The sequence below is a fragment of the Pempheris klunzingeri genome, chromosome 10 (genome assembly GCF_042242105.1).
Source record: "Pempheris klunzingeri isolate RE-2024b chromosome 10, fPemKlu1.hap1, whole genome shotgun sequence".
NCBI classification, from domain to species: domain Eukaryota; kingdom Metazoa; phylum Chordata; class Actinopteri; order Acropomatiformes; family Pempheridae; genus Pempheris; species Pempheris klunzingeri.
The window spans coordinates 952,187-969,044 of record NC_092021.1 but is presented as its reverse complement, the minus strand read 5'-3'; the positions used below and the strand labels follow the sequence as shown (position 1 = coordinate 969,044).

The following is a 16,858-nucleotide window of genomic DNA, read 5'->3' as shown; positions in this document are numbered from 1 at the left end:
CCCACCGGCCCCCTCACAGACCGAGACACCTCCACACACCTCCGCCAGCCAGCCAGCCTCACATAGACCCTGCACCGTTCACCAGCTAGCGTCGGGTTTTTTTAGCCGATTTGTATGAACAAGTGTGAGCAGTCACGGTAATACAGCCTCAGCCACACACAGCACCGCCGCAATTGAATATTACTGTAATGTATACAAGATGTGAAGGACGGTTGTGTGTAATCGAAATAAATACTAAGACAAAAGTTACCATCGTTTTATTTCGGCTGTTTTATTACAACAAGTATGAGTGATAAGTAATGGCTATGATTAAGGTCCAGCCTTGCACCTTACCTCCGCAGTGGGATATTACCCTTAATTTATAAATAATCTGAATGGGGTTTTGAACGGCGGCAGGACACCATGACGACAGCGGCCTCCGCGCCGCACGGGGGCGGGGGAAGGCAAAGCACAGAGAGGAAGGTACCCGGAAGTTTTTACCACATGGCGGATGTTTGAATTATATTTTGACCAGAGGACTTTCGCATCACCAATACTTTCCCATTAACACTCATTTAATACACTGTAGAGTGTGTGTTGGAGCAGCGACACCCTGGGGACATTATGCCAACGACGAACAGGAAGAAGCAGAAGCAGCGGAAGGACACTGCGGTGCGTCCCAATTATTCAGCATACCAAGTATATATCAGTTTACAAAATGCAAAGTGAGCAAACAGAAGAAAAATCTAAATCAAATCAATATTCGGTGAGACGACCCTTTGCCTTCAAACAGCATCAGTTCTTCTAGAGACCCTGGCACAAAGTCAGTAATTCTGTAGGATCATAGTCTGGTGTATGATTAACCCTTTATACCAAACAGGTGCTCATAACGCTGCTACCAAGGTGAGGTTGGTGAAGACAGTTTCATGTCACAGGTCATCATGTTCAGACTGAGCACAGCAACAAGACACCAGGTGGTTCTAGTGCATCAGCAAGGTCTCTGCCAGGCAAAGATTTCAGAGCAGACGGGGTCTCAAGATGTTCAAGCTCTTCAGAAGAAGCACAAAGAAACAGGCACCACTGAGGATGGTAGACGCAGCGGTCCGATTAGTGCAGCAGATCAAAGACACACTCTGCTTACTTCCCTTAGAAATCAGAAGATGTCCAGCAGTCCATCAGCTCAGAACCAGCAGGAACCAGTAGGACCCTGGTACACCATCTACTGTCCAGAGAAGTCTGGACACAAGTGGTCTTCATGGAAGAACTGTGGCCAAAAAGCCAAACCTCCGACAAGGAAACATGGCCAAGTGGCTCAACTATGCATGAAAACAGGAACTGGGGTGCAGAAGAGTGGCAGCAGGTGCTCTGGACTGATGAGGTAAAATTTAAAATATGTGGCTGCAGCAGAAGGCGGCTTGTTCACCGAAGGGCTGGAGAGCAGAGCAATAATGAGTGTCTGCAGGCAACAGTGGAGCTGGTGGAGGTTCCTTGTAGTGAAGAACAAGGAGTCCTGGAAGTGATGGTGTGGCCCCCACAGAGCCCTGATCTCAACATCATCCAGTCTGTCTGTCTTTACATGAAGAGACAGAAGGATCTGAGGCAGCCGACATCCTCAGAAGATCTGTGGTTAGTTCTCCAAGATGTTTGGAACAACCTGCCTGCTGAGTTCCTTCAGAAACTGTGTGCTAGTGTTCTGAATTCAAAGAGTGGTCACACCAAATGTTGATTTGATGTAGATTTTTCTTCTGTTCGCTCAGTTTGCAGTTTGTAAATTGATAAAAATAAACAATTGTATCATTTTGAAAGCATTCTTCCTTTATAGCATTTCCTCACACCTGCCTAACACCTTGGCACAGTACAGTCTGTTTTTAGAGGACTTCATTTTACAGCCTAATATTGCTGCTTTTATTGGACCAAATATAGTATAGACGATGGATGGGTTTCTTCCATCAGTGGCTAAAAATCAAACTGGTCAGGGGCATTAGCATTTATGATGGTTCTTTTTTTTGGTTACTTGTTCCAGGTACAGGGAACCAACGACAGCAGCGTGGTGAGCAAAGTGTCTGCTGCAGCGCAGGGCTACTTCCCCGATGTCTTCCTCCAACACTTTGTGTGCAAAGTGGCCAGGAGAGCCCCGCTAATCAACAGGTCTGCACATCTTCTTCTTCCCATACTCTGCTGTGCATGATGTGCATTATTGATCGCATAAAGTACATGTGCAGGAGTTGGCCTTGGTTGGCAGCGGTGGTTTAATATATGGACATCATTAATGCTCTGGCAGATACACAATACTGGGGATATAAGGTGGGATGGGATTACTCTGATGTGCAAGGAAAAAGTCAAAGTGTGTTAAACGACGATCAATAAAGCAGGACTGAAATGAGGTCAATAATTACACAGGAGCATGTCAAAATACTTACATGTACTGCAAAGTAATAATAAGGACGAGAGCAATGAAATCAGTGAAGTGAATTCCTGGCATTGGAGGCTAGACCTGGGCTGGAGCGAGAATTACAGTAAAATATCAGAATAGTGACGCATGTCTGTCACAGTTTCTTAGAGCTCAAAGTTACATCCTCAGCTTGTAGACAGTAGTATATGGAACACAGTGTGTAATAACAATAGTGATGTGTTGTACGAATGAAAGTCTATGTGTGTGTATATATATATAAGTGTATTTAAATGTTCTAGGGGCTACTATGTGCGCTGGAGAGCTGTGGACCGCTGTGTCAGGAGGTTCCTACACATTACTGAGAACTGCCCCAGGAGACAGGCAAGTTAACAGCACGTTGTCCAACACTACGTTGTGTAGAGAGTTAGTACTATGAAGGTTTGTTTATTGTGAATACCATGGTTTGTCTTCCTTTCTCACTCCCTCTGTCATCGTCATTCTCCTTTTTGTAGATTCTGTCACTGGGCGCAGGGTTCGACTCTTTGTATTTTCGCCTACATGCAGATGAAGCACTTGACAGGGCGGTTGTTTTTGAGGTTGATTTTCCTGATGTCACCCGGCGCAAGGCTGCCCTGATCGACTCTGATTTAACACTGAGGGGGATGTTAGACCCTCATTTACCTTCTGTCACAGGTTTGTCGTTTCTTCACACACAGCACACTTCACTGTGTTCACTGAGATTCAAAGACACTTTCTTTTCTACTCACGGGTCTATAAAAAGTCATAGTGTTAAACTTGTGCGTGCCTGTGTGTCTTCAGGCCCTGTATGTGTGTCCAGTGGTCAGTACCAGCTGCTCGGGGTGGATGTCAGAGAGGAGTCCCAGGTGGAGGAGGCTCTGGGTGCGGCTGGGCTGGACTGGACTGCCCCTACCCTGATCCTCTCTGAGGTGGCGCTCACCTACATGGAAACGCAGTGGTAAGAACAGCAAACAGGTCCAAATCACCCTTTTAGTTTCTAAATAATATACGCTCATCCTCCTCTAAAATAACTACATGATCACAATATCTAGCTAAATAATCAGGATTCTGATCTTGGCTGTAATTGTGTAGCGTTGATGCTATTGTGTCTGCAGTGCTGATGTGTTGTGTGTCTTCCAGGTCAGACGCTGTCATTGGTTGGGCAGCAAAACTGCTGCCACAGTCGCTCTTCGTTATGTATGAGCAGATACGCCCTCATGATCCCTTCGGTCGGATCATGCGAAATCATTTCCTGAAGCTAAACTCAACCCTGCACGCCCTTGAACAGTACCCAGACACTGGTGCACAGAGACACCGGTTCCTGGACAAGGCCAGTGTTCACAGTGTTCCTCTCGTTATTGTTTGTATTCTTTATTTCCACAGTCAGAAATATCTGATGTGTTATGAGTGTGCTGTGTGTCTGTGAAGTATGCACACATGTCTGCTGTACTGTTTCCATAAATGTGTGTGTGTGTTTGTGTTCAGGGCTGGGAGCAGTGTGTGTGTCTGGATATGAACGACTTCTACCTCGGCCTGCTCCCTGAGGAGGAGCGATGCAGAGTGGAGAGCCTGGAGCCGTTTGATGAACATGAGGTTAGATGTTCAGATGCATTCAGGGTTGTAATGGTCCCTCTGCTGTTCCCTTAATGAAACTATGCTTCCTAGTAACACTATTGACCAGAGCGCCTCTATATCTTCTGTCTTCTCTCAGGAGTGGCACCAGAAGTGTTCTCATTACTTCATCCTCTCTGCATCCCGAAGCTCTTTGATGGCACAGGCTTTACTCACACACGCTCAAGGTAGCTTCATCGCTTCATCTTCCTCCCATAGACAATCTGATGTGTACTCCTGATCAGTCTCCACTTTGATGAATGCAAGGATAAAAAAACTAAAAGCTCAAGTTGTCCTTACTTGGATATATTACCTGGATGTACAGTGGAAGTTTGTTACAACACAAATCAGGTGTAAGCACGTATACCAAACACTTCAAGTAACATCAGATGTACTCAGTGTGTCACACAGGATCACACCACCAGAGAGGAGGCAAGACCGTGTGTGTGTGTGTGTGTGTGTGTGTGTGTGTGTGTGTGTGTGTGTGTGTGTGTGTGTGTGTGTGTGTGTGTGTGTGTGTGTGTGTGTGTGTGTGTGTGTGTGTGTGTGTGTGTGTGTGTGTGTGTGTGTGTGTGTGTGTGTGTGTGTGTGTGTGTGTGTGTGTGTGTGTGTGTGTGTGTGTGTGTGTGTGATGCTCGGTCATAACCATCCATTATTATTAGGAGAGAACATCAACAAGGTGGACATCTAGTCATCACCTCCAGACAGCCAGAGCCTCTCGCATAAGAATGGCAAGTGTGAAAAGCAGTGAGGTCCTCTCAGTTCAGCTAGCTCTCTGTCATGTCTCTGCATTTCTCCCTCCGGTCAACATCACCAACAAAGTAATGTCATCTGTCAACACCCAGTCACATTAGTTGATTCCTTAGTTCCTTAGTCACATGCACACTGAGAGAGGCACCTCGCTCCCTCGAAAAACAACATCCAAACGCCAAAAACAGGCAAACCTAACAGAGCACTGTGAAATGATACAAGCAACAAGGCAAAAATAATCCATTAGTCACCGTCAATCATCAATGAACTCATTTTTCCATTTGAAAAGTTAGATAAAAACAACATTAACCCACTGTGAGAACATCGGTGGTGTCTGTATCTCGGTGGGACAGTCAAAGTCAATCTGCTGCAGATATCTTGTGCTTGTAGTTTTTTAAAGCTGAATACAGTCACTCAGAACACATTAAGCTCATAACAGATGTAACCTTAGAGTCCATGAATGTCCCTTGGTGTAGATCTGAAGGTGGTTTTGTCAGATGACAGATAATGACGGATGGGTTTGGATCTACTGCATGAGAGTGTTTCACATGTATGTATTTATCGCTGAGTTTGTGTTGTGTACTGTGTTTGGCAGCACTGTATGCAGATCCTTGTTACAGTGTATTGTTTTAATGAACATCACTGAACACTGGTACCGTTTTAGACAAAGTTTGATAAATCACATTAGGTTTTGTGACACTAGTTGTTTTTTCCTCAGTAGCTCCAGTGCCTTCCATTCGCCCGTCGTGGAGCTCCACGGCCCTGAGTGTGCAGACCGTACCAGTTTGTATGGAGGGGCTGGGGATGGCCACCACCCTGGTGAGCCCAGGGCAGGTCCTGCTAACAGGGGGCTCCAGCAGAGGAGGCAGGGGGGCAGTGATGAGGATCCTCCTCAGGGCCCAGGAAGGCTGGAGATCTGTCACAGTGGAACCATCAGCAGACTTTGGTGAGGGGGCACGCTGTTTCTGATCTTATTTTCTGTTACAGCTAATAACAGTTTGGTTCATCTGCAAAAAGCTTGTTTCATCTGGGATCAGAAAGTTTAGGGCATTTTCACACCTGTAGTCTTTCTGCACTGGTCCAAACCAGGGACCAGTTTGTTACATACATGCAAACTTGTGCAATTTAAAAGAGTAAAAGGAGAGATGATTGGTGTTGTACTGTTCTAGAGAAATAGATTAACATTCCACTTAACATTTTCACCATGGAGGGACGAGCATGTGGGTCGATCTCAGCCCTGTCATCGTTTACCTGCCTCGCTTTAGGTTTGAAAATGACAAATGGCTGCGGCTGTAAAATAATGTGTTGCTGCACTGGAGTCAGGCATGAGGCGCACATCAGTTCAGCAATGAGAGGAAGCTTAGCTGGCTATGGGAACTGGTTTAATCGATCGAGGTCAGTTCAACAAAGGAACCGTAGCAGAGTGTGTTTGTAGCCTTTTCAACAAGGTCTCAGTCTGGTTGTTTTGACCAGCACCTGAATGCGGCTGCACCAAGGTGGGAAAGGCTCCAGGGTTCAACCAAACTAAAGAAGCAGGCATGAAAGCAGCCTCGCATTCAGGATGCAGGATGCTTTTCCTCCGGTGTGAGCAGCAGCTTGTGGTGTTGTCTTCTCCCAGGTGTTCGACTCTACCACACCGTCAGCTCTCTTCCTGGAGGAAGCGCCATTGTATACGGAGGGCGCTCCTCTCCGCTCAACCCAGTCAGACCCCTTTCCAGAGTGATCCTGGCCCCCGCCGGGCCCCCTGGTCCTCTCCGCTCAGACAACCGAGACGCAGCGAAGCTTTGTGTCGAGCAGGTGGTCTGTACAGGTGATCCTCCACCACTGAGATGGAGGCACACTGCCACCGTGCTCCGTCACAGAGGTGATCTTCTTTTCTTTTTGTCTCTCTCTCATTCACTCTCATCCTTACTACTTCTACATTAAAGATTCTCATTTCTTCTTTAGGCAAAGACTTTCTGTTTGTGTTTGGGGGAAAGAATGAATCGGAGGTGGTTCTGGGTGGCGGATACTTTCTGTGTGTCGAGCAGCAGCACTGGACTGAGGTCTGTGTAGTCTCTGTATTCTCCTGTATTATCTTTAGAAACACTCGTACAGCCATTTTCAGATCGTTTGTTACCTTAACTTTGTTTTCTTGTGCTTTGAATTCCCTCCTAGGTTTGAACTAAATTCAGGAGTGCATGAGACCTGGTGTGTTTGTGTGTTATTTATAGGTGCCAGTAGAGGGAGCAGCACCGGAGGCCCGTCACTCCCACTCAGCGTGCTCGCATCAGGGAGGTGTGGTGGTGTTTGGAGGACTGGACAGAAGGGGGGTGCCACTGGGGGACACAGCAGTGTTAAGGCCAACTGACAGAGGCTTCACCTGGGAAAGAATAGAGGTGCAGCCCCCTCCTGTCCCCAGGTGTGTTGGAGCATAGACCACCTCATCACCTCATCAAACTCTAAGACCACTTGGTGACCTTTGAACTCCACTAAATGGGACCTGACACGGTTTGCTTCCTTTCAGGTACTCTCACTGTGCCCATGTGATTGGTGAAAAGCTGGTTGTGGTGGGTGGAGTTTGGCTGCTTTCTGACGGTGTACCAGGCATTGTCGTGATCAACCTCACCACACACAGCAGCGTGGAGTTCAGTCTGGACACGGTCAGTCAGCATTCATTGGACCGCACAGCCATCAAAAATAACCAGATAAATTCAGTGCCCCTCGCTGCGTTGACACGTCCACTCCAGGCTGCACGGCCTGGCTTTGTCATTTTGCTGATGTATTCAACAAGATACTGAATGATGAATGGGTGTGTGCTGTGCCGTCTGCAGGCCTCGGTGCCCTGGCCTCTGATGCTCCACTCGTTCTGCTCTGAGCTGACAGACCCGGAGGAACCACAGCTGCTGCTGATAGGTGGGGGAGGAAACTGTTTCTCCTTTGGGACTCACTTCAACCTTCAGCCTGTCACCGTGGACCTCAGACCTGTGCTGGGATGAAGTGGCTTTAGGTGTTTCTATAGAACTGTTAAGCAGCGTAATTCAAAGACTTAAAACTGAGGAGGTTAAGCAACACAAACTCCAGTTGACATCTCAGACAGGATGAAACGGGTAAATAAGATTTATCTGGGACAGTTTGACTGGCTAACTTCTGGCCTGTTGAGAGCTAAGTGTTATTGGGTCCCGAGGTGTGGATGTCCAAGTATGCACGAAAGGTTCGGAATTGGCCATTAAACAAATCATGTAAGAAGAATTCAAAGAGATGTCTTCAGTCTGCTTAATGGACAGGTTTTATTGGTGAGACCTCAGTTCAAAATCACAAAGCAGTGAGTGAAAAGTGTAGTCAAGTACAGACATGGTAGGTGACTTTTGGTTGGAGATGAACTCATTCAGTGAAGCGCCTGAAGGACTGGACTGTAGCACTGGCAGCACCCCAGTCACCAGGCTTACGGTACTCCCCCTTCTCCAGGAAGTACTGGCGTCCGCGGTAGTTGGGATGCTCGTAGAAAACCCACCAGCCGTCAAAGACCTTACAGGAGTTGACCTCCCTCCAGCGGAACTTCTCCAGGAGTGAAGGACAGTCCTCGGTGGCCTCTAAGGCTTGGCCCCCGAAGTCTGCCTTCTCATACAGCTGCATCTTGTACAGGGTCCCACTGGTCTGGGAGATGGCAGGGGTATGGGAGTAGATGACAGGGGGTTAAAATGGAAGATAGGTGAAGGGTGGCGGTGGTAGTTAGTGCAGGGGTTTGGGAAAGAAGAGGGAGGGGATGTGGGGTAGAAGAAAAGGGGAAGGGGGGATATGTAGGGAGATGAGACTGGCATCTAACAAGAACGGGAAGATATTGTAGCGCTCCATGTACGATCAGGCTCTCAGTGATATGAGCGTCGGGGGGGGGGACCAGCCTTTGTACAGCTGATACTCGGTGTATCCGACATATTCTACCACACCAGCCAGTTCACTAACTAGCTCAGCTCCATAAGTCATGACTTGCCTGCTGTTTGCTCCCTCGTCCATGCCTTTATAAACGGTACAAAACTGTACTCACACAGTTCGTGCTAACTGGATTGATTTTTGTATGAAAGTGCCTGCAGGCTGTGGGTCGGTTGGACCGAAGCCCGATCGTACGAATGGACTGACCCGGGTATTGGTCTCCACTGACAAAGCCCTGCAGTCACTGTAAGCATCAATACATGACATGTCCCATCAGTTGGCTTCACTCTCCCCTGAACTCACTGAGGCTTTTACTAGTTCACCTAACCTCAGACTCTGAGCCATGTTGAGTTCGTAGCCCACAAAGTCAGGCCCCCTGCTTCACAGCTGAAGAGAAGTCCTGCAGGACCTCACATCTGTACAGGTTAGTGTTTAATAATCGGGGGGTCTGTGTGCAGGGTTCTTTCTGTAAAAGAGGTCAGACTGGGTCAGATCACAGACGATGGCTGACTTACAAAGTGGATCATCTTGCAGGAGCTGAGGTGGTCGTTGATGCCCATCCAGCGCTGGTAGTCGGGGTACTCCCCCCTGGTCAGGACGTACTGGTAGCCCATGTAGTTGGGCCTCTCGTACACCACCCAGGCCCCGCTCTCCACCCGGATGGAGTTGCAGCGGCTCAGGTAGGTGTGGAAATCCGTGCAGTCGCTGTCACACTCATAGCGACGGCCCTGGAAGTTCTTGTCCTCGTAGAAGACAATCTGGGGGACAACACGTGGAGGCTCAGCTCTGCTCACATTTCACATGGTCAGTGTCACATTGTCTACAGGCTGGTTCAGCTCAGACAGGTCATATGTTTCCTCAGCAAACTGTTTTAAAGCCTTCAAAAGCATCGGCCCCCTGTTCTGCAAAAACAGGTCAGTCAGTCTGCAACACTGTTTGAACCTTGCCTCACCTGTAAAGCAAATGAAAAGGGGTTCTCACCCCTGCAGAGAGGGTCACGTATGCAGCCTTGTCCCTTCATACCTGCCACAGTGTTACCTGGATCTGTGTCACTGCCAGTCCCACTCTGTCTTAACTCACCCTGCCCATCTTGGGTATAACGTGTGCCTTGGTGATGTTCAAAGTGATTGTGGTGGCGGTGGCTCCTGAGGTCTCGATGGTGATCTGGCCCCCCACCAGTCCCTTTTATATCCCCGCTCTCCCACGTTTCTAAACAGCAACAGTGGAGGCAAACGGGGAACAATCGCTTTGTCATGAAAATGAGATCCAAAAATTGAGTCAGTGATTCTAGTGCTATTCAGTTTTTCCAGAAAAGCGAGGAAGGATTACGGCATAATGGCCGGGCATGGTAAGCGTCCACTGACCCCACTTCTCTACTGGCTGGCTCTGGCGCCCACCCCCCCGCTCCAGCTCTCGCACGGTGCCAGCTCCACCAGCTTGGCCTCACCTGTAAGGACCTGCCAACTCATGACTTATTTCTGCCTTATGGGTGAATCCAGACAGAGCAGTGCTCAGTGCCGGAAGGAAGAACTGTTCAGATCCTGTGCGGTGGCACCAGTAGCAAGACCACACTGTGAAAATACTATACAAGTAAAGGCCTCCATTCAAGATCACACAGTACAGAAATACTACAGGCAGAATATACTCAAGGCCCCTGTGAGTGGTTCGTTTCTATATGCTGGGTTGGAGGAGTATTCTGTATTGCGTGTATTTTATTATTCGCTAATAATACTGGAAAATTGATAAATGTATCAATTTCCAAGCAGCATTTTGCCATTGCATTAATTTTATATATCCTAAGATTTAAACTGCATCAGATTTGATAAGCTGATGGTACATTTTATATTTAAAGTGCAACAGCAAAGCAAATTGGAACTGGTAGCAAACAAATGTAACAGAAAAAAGTATTTCCGTCGAAATGTCGTGCAGTGGAGGTATGAAGAGGTATAACATGGGAATTAAAATAAAAGAAGCTAAAGCTTTTGCCCAGTTCCTACGTTTCACTGGATTTCTTTATTACTCACATGGACTACATTAAAGTTGGAGCAAACCCAAAACAAGAAGCAGGAGGTGACCTGGTTGTAGTCAAAACCTTCATTCATTTTTATTGTTTTAAAACAACCAAAAACTATATTGTGCTCTTCCCATCGTAGCTGCACGGACGTGCATGTGTTCAAATCAGGAGGTTTTCAGAGTCAGCGAAAGCAGAAAGGTCCCAGCATTTTAAAAAGAGACTGATATTCTCTTATGTGTAACAACATTTAAACAGTACTTATTTTTATCCCTCAACTTCTCTTAGATATTAAGTGAGCTACGTCCAAACTTGTGAAAACTCAACATTTAACATGCTGTAATGAGTGGAAATGTGGACACAGGCAGCTAATGGCCTGACACACCCATGGAGGTATTAAACGCTAGAAATGGCTCTGGAGGAAAAGTAGATCTATGAAAAATAATCTTATTGTAATTCTGAAATATACATATTCATACAAGTAAAATAATACAAAAATAAACCTACATTTAGGAAACACCTGGCAACAGAGCTGCAAACTGATCCAAGTGTTCAATTCTGCTGCATATGGCACGTCAGCAATTCACCCATTTCAGATGATGCAAGTAAAGGATAAGTGCACCATAAATGCTGCTGCACTGCCATGCAGTGCTCATGGCCACACAGCAGATCATCCTTCTGACAGCTGGTAGAAACACTGGCTGTGATACCAAGAAGGACAGCGTGGTGGACAGACCCAGCCCATGAGGAGCAGTGTGTTAGTGTAGCTACTGTTGACTTCCACTCTGCGTACATAAAATATCAAAGTTTGGATGGAGCCATGAGGTTCCTACAATAAACTCTACTCTCTCTATTTGCTCTATAATGGAGACGCTTCATTGCGACGCCCTCTGATCTGAGCTAGTGACTATACTGTAGGTGCACTAGCACATCCTACACACCCAAAGTGCAAAATGTAATTAGTGGCTACACTTTCCATCTTTAAATGCACATGTCTTGACCTTCCTTCCTTCCTTCCTGAAAATATGGTTCTTATAGAAGACCGCGTGTAGCTTGCATATATGGGCACAGCCCGAGAGCACTTGGTGCCGATCACTCCAGACTGCATGGAAAGGAGCCAAAGTGTCCACAACTGTCGTGGTTCTCCGGGAATTTGACCTTATTGAGCCACAGCAGCATCTACCACAAGTACTCTAGATCCTCTAATGGACTGTACTGAGTTTACACAAAAAGTTAATAAGGTTTTATACAAGCTCATAAGGTGGTGAGTGGGTTTCACTTCTCAATCTGTGTGTCATAATGCAGGTTGGGAGAACCTTTTTATTACATGACAGAGCTATTGATTCTTCAAGAGAACACGTCAGGGCCCGTCTTCACGAGCATGTCACACCCGCTTTGTTCAAATTTACATTTTCTGTCTCCATGCGGCAGGAACCCAGACCGAAGCTTTCCCTTTAAAAGCCACAGACGCTACACCCATGTTGTTGTTTTAAGTGTACAGCTCCACTCCAAAGAGCGCCGCTTGCAATGCTGTTTTACAACATGCCAATCCACTCCCTTGTTGGCTTCAGTGGGACCCTGTACAGGGACTTAGCTGCCTTTTCTTAAGAAGGAATTGTACTGAGACATTCGCTGCAGTAGAAGCTGGATCAGAAGCTCCAGAGCTTCAAAAGTCATAAATAACCACAAACATACTGAACAACAACACCTGCAGCAAACACACTTGTCTGTTTGTGAAGAACTCACAGGAGCTCCAAATGTCGGCAAGCCCATATGTAGACTGTCTGTGCAGACATTTGTACTACCTTCATGTACAGGCATCATTATCCTGCTGGCTAACCCACAGTTCAACAGGCCATAGGTGACTGTCCCACCACCCGTCCATTCCTAAAGTGTCTGCCATCAGTAACTGTGTCTGTTGCAGCCTCATCACAGTCCTTAGATGATGCCATCGTGGGTGGGATAAGGCTGTCAAGTTCCTGTCTGTGTCCCGTTTCCAGAAGCCACTCATGGAACTTGACCTCCACCAACTCCTGGAACTGCCGCTTCTGCTCCCTTGAGAAAATGAATGAGGAATCAGAAACAGAGGTAAAGTACAGAGCAGGGAAGAGGTAGGGTGTGGGAGACTATCAGATCATTCCACATGAATACAAGTGTCTGCCACTCACTGGTTCAGACGGGCCTCCATCACAGTCTTCTGCCAGTTCTGGATCCTCTTCTGCTTTTCATCAAGCGCTGCCTGATACGGAGCGGGCAGCCCCCCCGGCAGCTCACACGTGTCGCCCTCCATCTTGAAAGGCACAGCCAGTGTGTGAAACTCAGCTGGGGGCAGCAGGCGGTAGCAGGCAGGGTCAGGGTTGGATGCCGTGTTGAGCAAAGGGTTGACGAGGCCTTCGGTCCCCAAAAGCAAGGGTCGGTCCCAGGCATTGGGGACCACAGCCAGCCCCACGCTGGCCATATGGTCCTCCAGGGAGGGGTAGAAAGTGTGGAAAGGCCCCAGTGTAATGTCCGTGTTTCCAGGCAGGAGCAAGGGGCAGGTGGGCGTCAAGGCGTGGATGGTACAACACGAGGAGGCTCCGACAGCAATCCTGCCCGCCACACAAACCACCCGCACGTTCTGGCAGCTGTGGATGTGGACGCTGGTCTCGACGGGACCCAGGACCACCGTGCTGTCACGGCATTTGTCCACACTGACTGATCTGAAGGAGGATCGACAGGAACCATGACAGAGCTGCATCCCAGAAAGCCCACAGCACACATGTACTAATGGACACCCGCCTTACCTGAGAGGTGACAGAAGGTAAATAAAGGCATCTGAGCATCTGTGGATTTTGATGTTGGCTCCGGTCAGCTTGTCTGAGGTTTTTGCCAGAGTCTGTTTGAAGACTTGCGACATCAGCACCATCTTACTGCCAGGTGGAGCCGTGTGAGTGTTTCGGGCTATTTTGGCTCTCTTCATGGCCCCTTCAACTAGAATACACACAGGGAAAACAAAGAGCCATTCAATGAGCTGCAGACTGACTGACACAGAGAGAGGGGGGGGGCTGTTCACACCTGTCCAGTGACCACTTGTGATTGGATCTCACTTTCCCGCTCTGTATGCAAAGACAATCATATACTTTTGTACAAACACTTATAAACAAGTGTCATTCTTTTATTTACAATGTTCAAACAATAAAAAAAAATCTATTTAACAGCAATGTCTCCTCTTCTCAAACAACTGCTCTCTTTTAAAAGTCCATGTGTCTGTGCTTGACAATATCACAGCATCATGCTCATACCCCTAACGTTAACGAGTGATGGAGCACAGAGCCAAGTGTTGGTGAACAGGTTATGTAGAGACCCATGGAAAAGGGACAGTAAGGTGTTAGAATTCATTTGTCACTGGGGAACAGAGCTCAGCAGGCCCACATGTTGCTCCACCACAAACATTTAAATGCGAAGCAGGATTCTGACGACATTTTGTTTAGTTGTTATATTAAGTTAAAATCGCCTTAATCCTGACGTACCTGCAGCTTAGGCAGAGGCATGTTGATGCCGCAGGTCTGAACAGGGCCACAGACACACACTCCCATTCAAAACCACATTCCTGACTTTTAATTCTTTCTCCTCAGAGACAATGGTTAAAAAATACTTTAACGAAACCGTGATAAAAAAACTCCTTTAGAAGATTTAAAGGGTACCTTGTTGGGCCCAGGCTAGCTTCTTGCCAGAGCGCAGGCAGGCGGTGATCCCAAAGGGGTTGAGTGTGAGGCTGTGCTGGAGACAGGAGAGCAGCTTGCGCAGGGGGAAGGAGCGGCTGAGTGTGGAGTAGCCTGCTTGTGTCTGGAGTGAACCTTTGGTCAGCAGCCTGTGGACAGGATGAACGGCTCTGCCGTGGCCAGCCGAGCCCTCCAAGAGCAGGCCCAAGCTCCGCAGAGCCTCTAGGGAAATCTGTGGGGAGAGAGGGAAACGTGTTAGCAAACAGTCGGTTAATCCAAGAGTTATGGAGCAACATTATCGTTCACTGGGAGTGGATGAATGGACGTCCAATATTCCCCGTCTTTAAGATCTGTCTAACTTGGTCTGTCTGACACAGCAGGCAGCTGTTTTCAGTGAAAAAAAGCCACTGTACAAACACCAGAGTGCACCGACAGCAGTGAGAGTGAAGCAAAACAGTGAAGCTGCAGATTCAGGTGACCTCTTTACATCCTTTTCACATTGTCAAAATATCAATTATAGCCACTCAAAGTTTGCTGCTGTAAGTAGCAGAGGATTAAGCCGTCTGTCCACAGACCTGACAATCTCTGAGAGCCTGTCCGGATTGGGACAGTTGGCCTGGCTCCACCAGCAGCTCCAGAATCTCAGATAGATGGCTGTGTACAAATGACAGGTGGGCCTGATCATCCCAGTTCTGCTGAACCAGAAACAAAAAAAAGCACATCATGAAGAACTGAGTGATGACAATAACATCTGCGCTTTAAACTCAAACATGTCAATGCTTTGTTCTGGGCAACAGGTAGTAATCAGAATAACAGAATACTGCATGGACCTTGTTCTGTGAGCTGGTCTTTGCCTCTCGGTCTGATGGAGAGGGGGAGCGAGTCCGATGACTGGGCCACTCTTCACCGATCAGAGAGGTGCGCAGAGACACACGGTTCAGCTGCTGGATGTAGAGGAAGAGGAGGAACTGCAGCGTGTCCACAGACAACTGGGGTGAAACAGAGAAGAAGAAAAGATGATCTTCAGAGCAGGATAACGACAATGTCAACCTCTGCCCGGGGCTAAATACGACAGTACAGTGCGCAGCACATCCCCATGACAGAGGTGAGAGATAGTATTACAGCTGAAGGTAAACTGAGCCATTAACAGCAGCATTCCTCAGTTTCTTCCCTAGTTGTGCTCCACTCCTCTCATGGTTTTACCTTGTTCCTCTGTTGGTCCAGCTCGCTTTTGGAGGAGCACTGGGAAAGACACTCTGCCCACTCCAGCCTCTCCTCTGCAGTGTGGCCTATAAGAAGGTCAAAAGTCTCCATGTAGAGCCATGCAAGGTCTTCTGGGAGCTGTAGCTTTCCACAGGCGATATGCCTCCACATGGGCCAGCCCAAAGTGGGAAAGCAGCCATCTCGTGTTCGCACGTAGATCGCCATCTTGCGTAGATAGTGCAGGCTGAGCTTGGACGATGGAGCCACCTGCAATGGAATCACTCCAGTTACGTTACAAACTTTGCACCGACTTGATGATATCTGTGATTAAACTGGTGGGAGGAGTATATTCACCTGCAGGGCACCCAGTAAGAAGGGTTCCATTCGTGGCCATATACTCACGCTGTCTGCCTCCATGTCTAAAGAGAAACAAAAAAAGATGCACTGATGATGTGCACGCATTTCAAAATAAGACAGCAATCTATGCACACAGTACACTTTGTCTGCTGGAAGTCAAACTTCTGATTAACACAACATCACAGTGCAATTAATGCAATATATTCCTAAACACGACATTCTCAGATTAACTGGGGCATCTGAGGAGCAGCCCTCCTCCATGGTGCAAGAAATGGCCAGTTGACCAGTAAATAAACTGGTGATGTGCATTAACCTGGCCACAATAACACAATAACAGATAGTAGTCAGCAACAGCCTGTTCACCTGCTGCCATCTGGCAAGAGACGGTGACAGGAGCATCAGAGCAGAGCAGCTTCTCTCCTCAGGCCCACACTCCTTCACTCGTCCTCCACTCTACACCTTTGAAGAAGTGACTTCCTTGTGTAGTAAATGGGATAATAAAAGGAGAGGCTTCACTTGGACATGGTGGCCCCTATCTGCTCTCCTGCAGTGCTGCGGCGGATGACTTGGCATCATGATGTCCACTTTGCTAACTCTTGGCTGAATCTAATGCGGTCAGACAGCAAATTAATGAGCACAAAACTCACGTCTTGGTGTGAGGAAACGAGAAAGGCAGCGTGACAGCCGGAGGAACGGCTGAACTGTTGCTTTTACCCAAAGTTGACTCCACCAGACTAACTGAGGCTCGACTGCTAACTTAGCTACGGCTAGCTTAGCGCGGCTAGCTACTAGCTGTCTTACTCTCGGCCTTTGTCTTCGTCCGGGAGACGCGATGTTCCGCCTCGACGGGTCAAGGCGGTCATAGGTGAAGGGTTGAGGGCTGAGGCCGTGTGGTCGGAGCGGGTCTGGTGTGCACACGGAGGCAGA

The 16,858-nt window shown here is 47.8% G+C and overlaps 3 protein-coding genes across 3 annotated transcripts; 1 reads left to right on the top strand and 2 right to left on the bottom strand.

Moving 5' to 3' along the window:
- The first annotated feature begins 602 nt into the window (after nucleotides 1–602).
- On the top strand, nucleotides 603–7,987 carry lcmt2 (leucine carboxyl methyltransferase 2). Its single transcript, XM_070837853.1, has 14 exons — nucleotides 603–651; nucleotides 2,003–2,127; nucleotides 2,671–2,752; nucleotides 2,884–3,064; nucleotides 3,191–3,347; nucleotides 3,530–3,719; nucleotides 3,875–3,982; nucleotides 4,101–4,188; nucleotides 5,469–5,696; nucleotides 6,369–6,614; nucleotides 6,698–6,795; nucleotides 6,964–7,151; nucleotides 7,257–7,392; nucleotides 7,564–7,987. The coding sequence occupies exons 1-14, from the start codon at nucleotides 604–606 to the stop codon at nucleotides 7,726–7,728; spliced, it is 2,040 nt and encodes a 679-aa protein (XP_070693954.1). The 5' UTR covers nucleotide 603; the 3' UTR covers nucleotides 7,729–7,987.
- A 103-nt stretch (nucleotides 7,988–8,090) lies between these two features.
- crygs2 (crystallin, gamma S2) lies at nucleotides 8,091–10,128 on the bottom strand. The gene is made up of 3 exons (XM_070838297.1): nucleotides 10,037–10,128; nucleotides 9,157–9,445; nucleotides 8,091–8,386 (listed from the first exon to the last, which is right to left on the bottom strand). Exons 1-3 carry the CDS (start codon nucleotides 10,126–10,128, stop codon nucleotides 8,114–8,116), a joined length of 654 nt encoding a protein of 217 aa, XP_070694398.1. The 3' UTR covers nucleotides 8,091–8,113.
- A 1,816-nt stretch (nucleotides 10,129–11,944) lies between these two features.
- tbccd1 (TBCC domain containing 1) lies at nucleotides 11,945–15,991 on the bottom strand. Its single transcript, XM_070837854.1, has 8 exons — nucleotides 15,929–15,991; nucleotides 15,575–15,841; nucleotides 15,202–15,360; nucleotides 14,947–15,063; nucleotides 14,354–14,603; nucleotides 13,454–13,640; nucleotides 12,839–13,369; nucleotides 11,945–12,725 (listed from the first exon to the last, which is right to left on the bottom strand). The coding sequence occupies exons 1-8, from the start codon at nucleotides 15,989–15,991 to the stop codon at nucleotides 12,518–12,520; spliced, it is 1,782 nt and encodes a 593-aa protein (XP_070693955.1). The 3' UTR covers nucleotides 11,945–12,517.
- Between the last annotated feature and the right edge of the window lie 867 nt (nucleotides 15,992–16,858).

Bases quoted from the DNA above. Each gene is read 5' to 3' on its own strand.
- tbccd1 (XM_070837854.1), bottom strand. From the start codon at position 15,991: ATGGAGGCAGACAGCGTGAGTATATGGCCACGAATGGAACCCTTCTTA. The intron at 15,064-15,201 runs GTCCATGCAGTA...CTGGTTCAGCAG, and splicing joins AGACCAGCTCACAGAACAAG to AACTGGGATGATCAGGCCCA. The intron at 12,726-12,838 runs GTGAGTGGCAGA...CATTTTCTCAAG, and splicing joins ATGGAGGCCCGTCTGAACCA to GGAGCAGAAGCGGCAGTTCC.
- lcmt2 (XM_070837853.1), top strand. From the start codon at position 604: ATGCCAACGACGAACAGGAAGAAGCAGAAGCAGCGGAAGGACACTGCG. The intron at 652-2,002 runs GTGCGTCCCAAT...TACTTGTTCCAG, and splicing joins AGCAGCGGAAGGACACTGCG to GTACAGGGAACCAACGACAG. The intron at 7,152-7,256 runs GTGTGTTGGAGC...GCTTCCTTTCAG, and splicing joins CAGCCCCCTCCTGTCCCCAG to GTACTCTCACTGTGCCCATG.
- crygs2 (XM_070838297.1), bottom strand. From the start codon at position 10,128: ATGAGTTGGCAGGTCCTTACAGGTGAGGCCAAGCTGGTGGAGCTGGCA. The intron at 9,446-10,036 runs GTAGAGAAGTGG...AAATGTGAGCAG, and splicing joins GTGGGCGCCAGAGCCAGCCA to AGCTGAGCCTCCACGTGTTG. The intron at 8,387-9,156 runs GTGATCTGACCC...GCCATCTCCCAG, and splicing joins TTGTAAGTCAGCCATCGTCT to ACCAGTGGGACCCTGTACAA.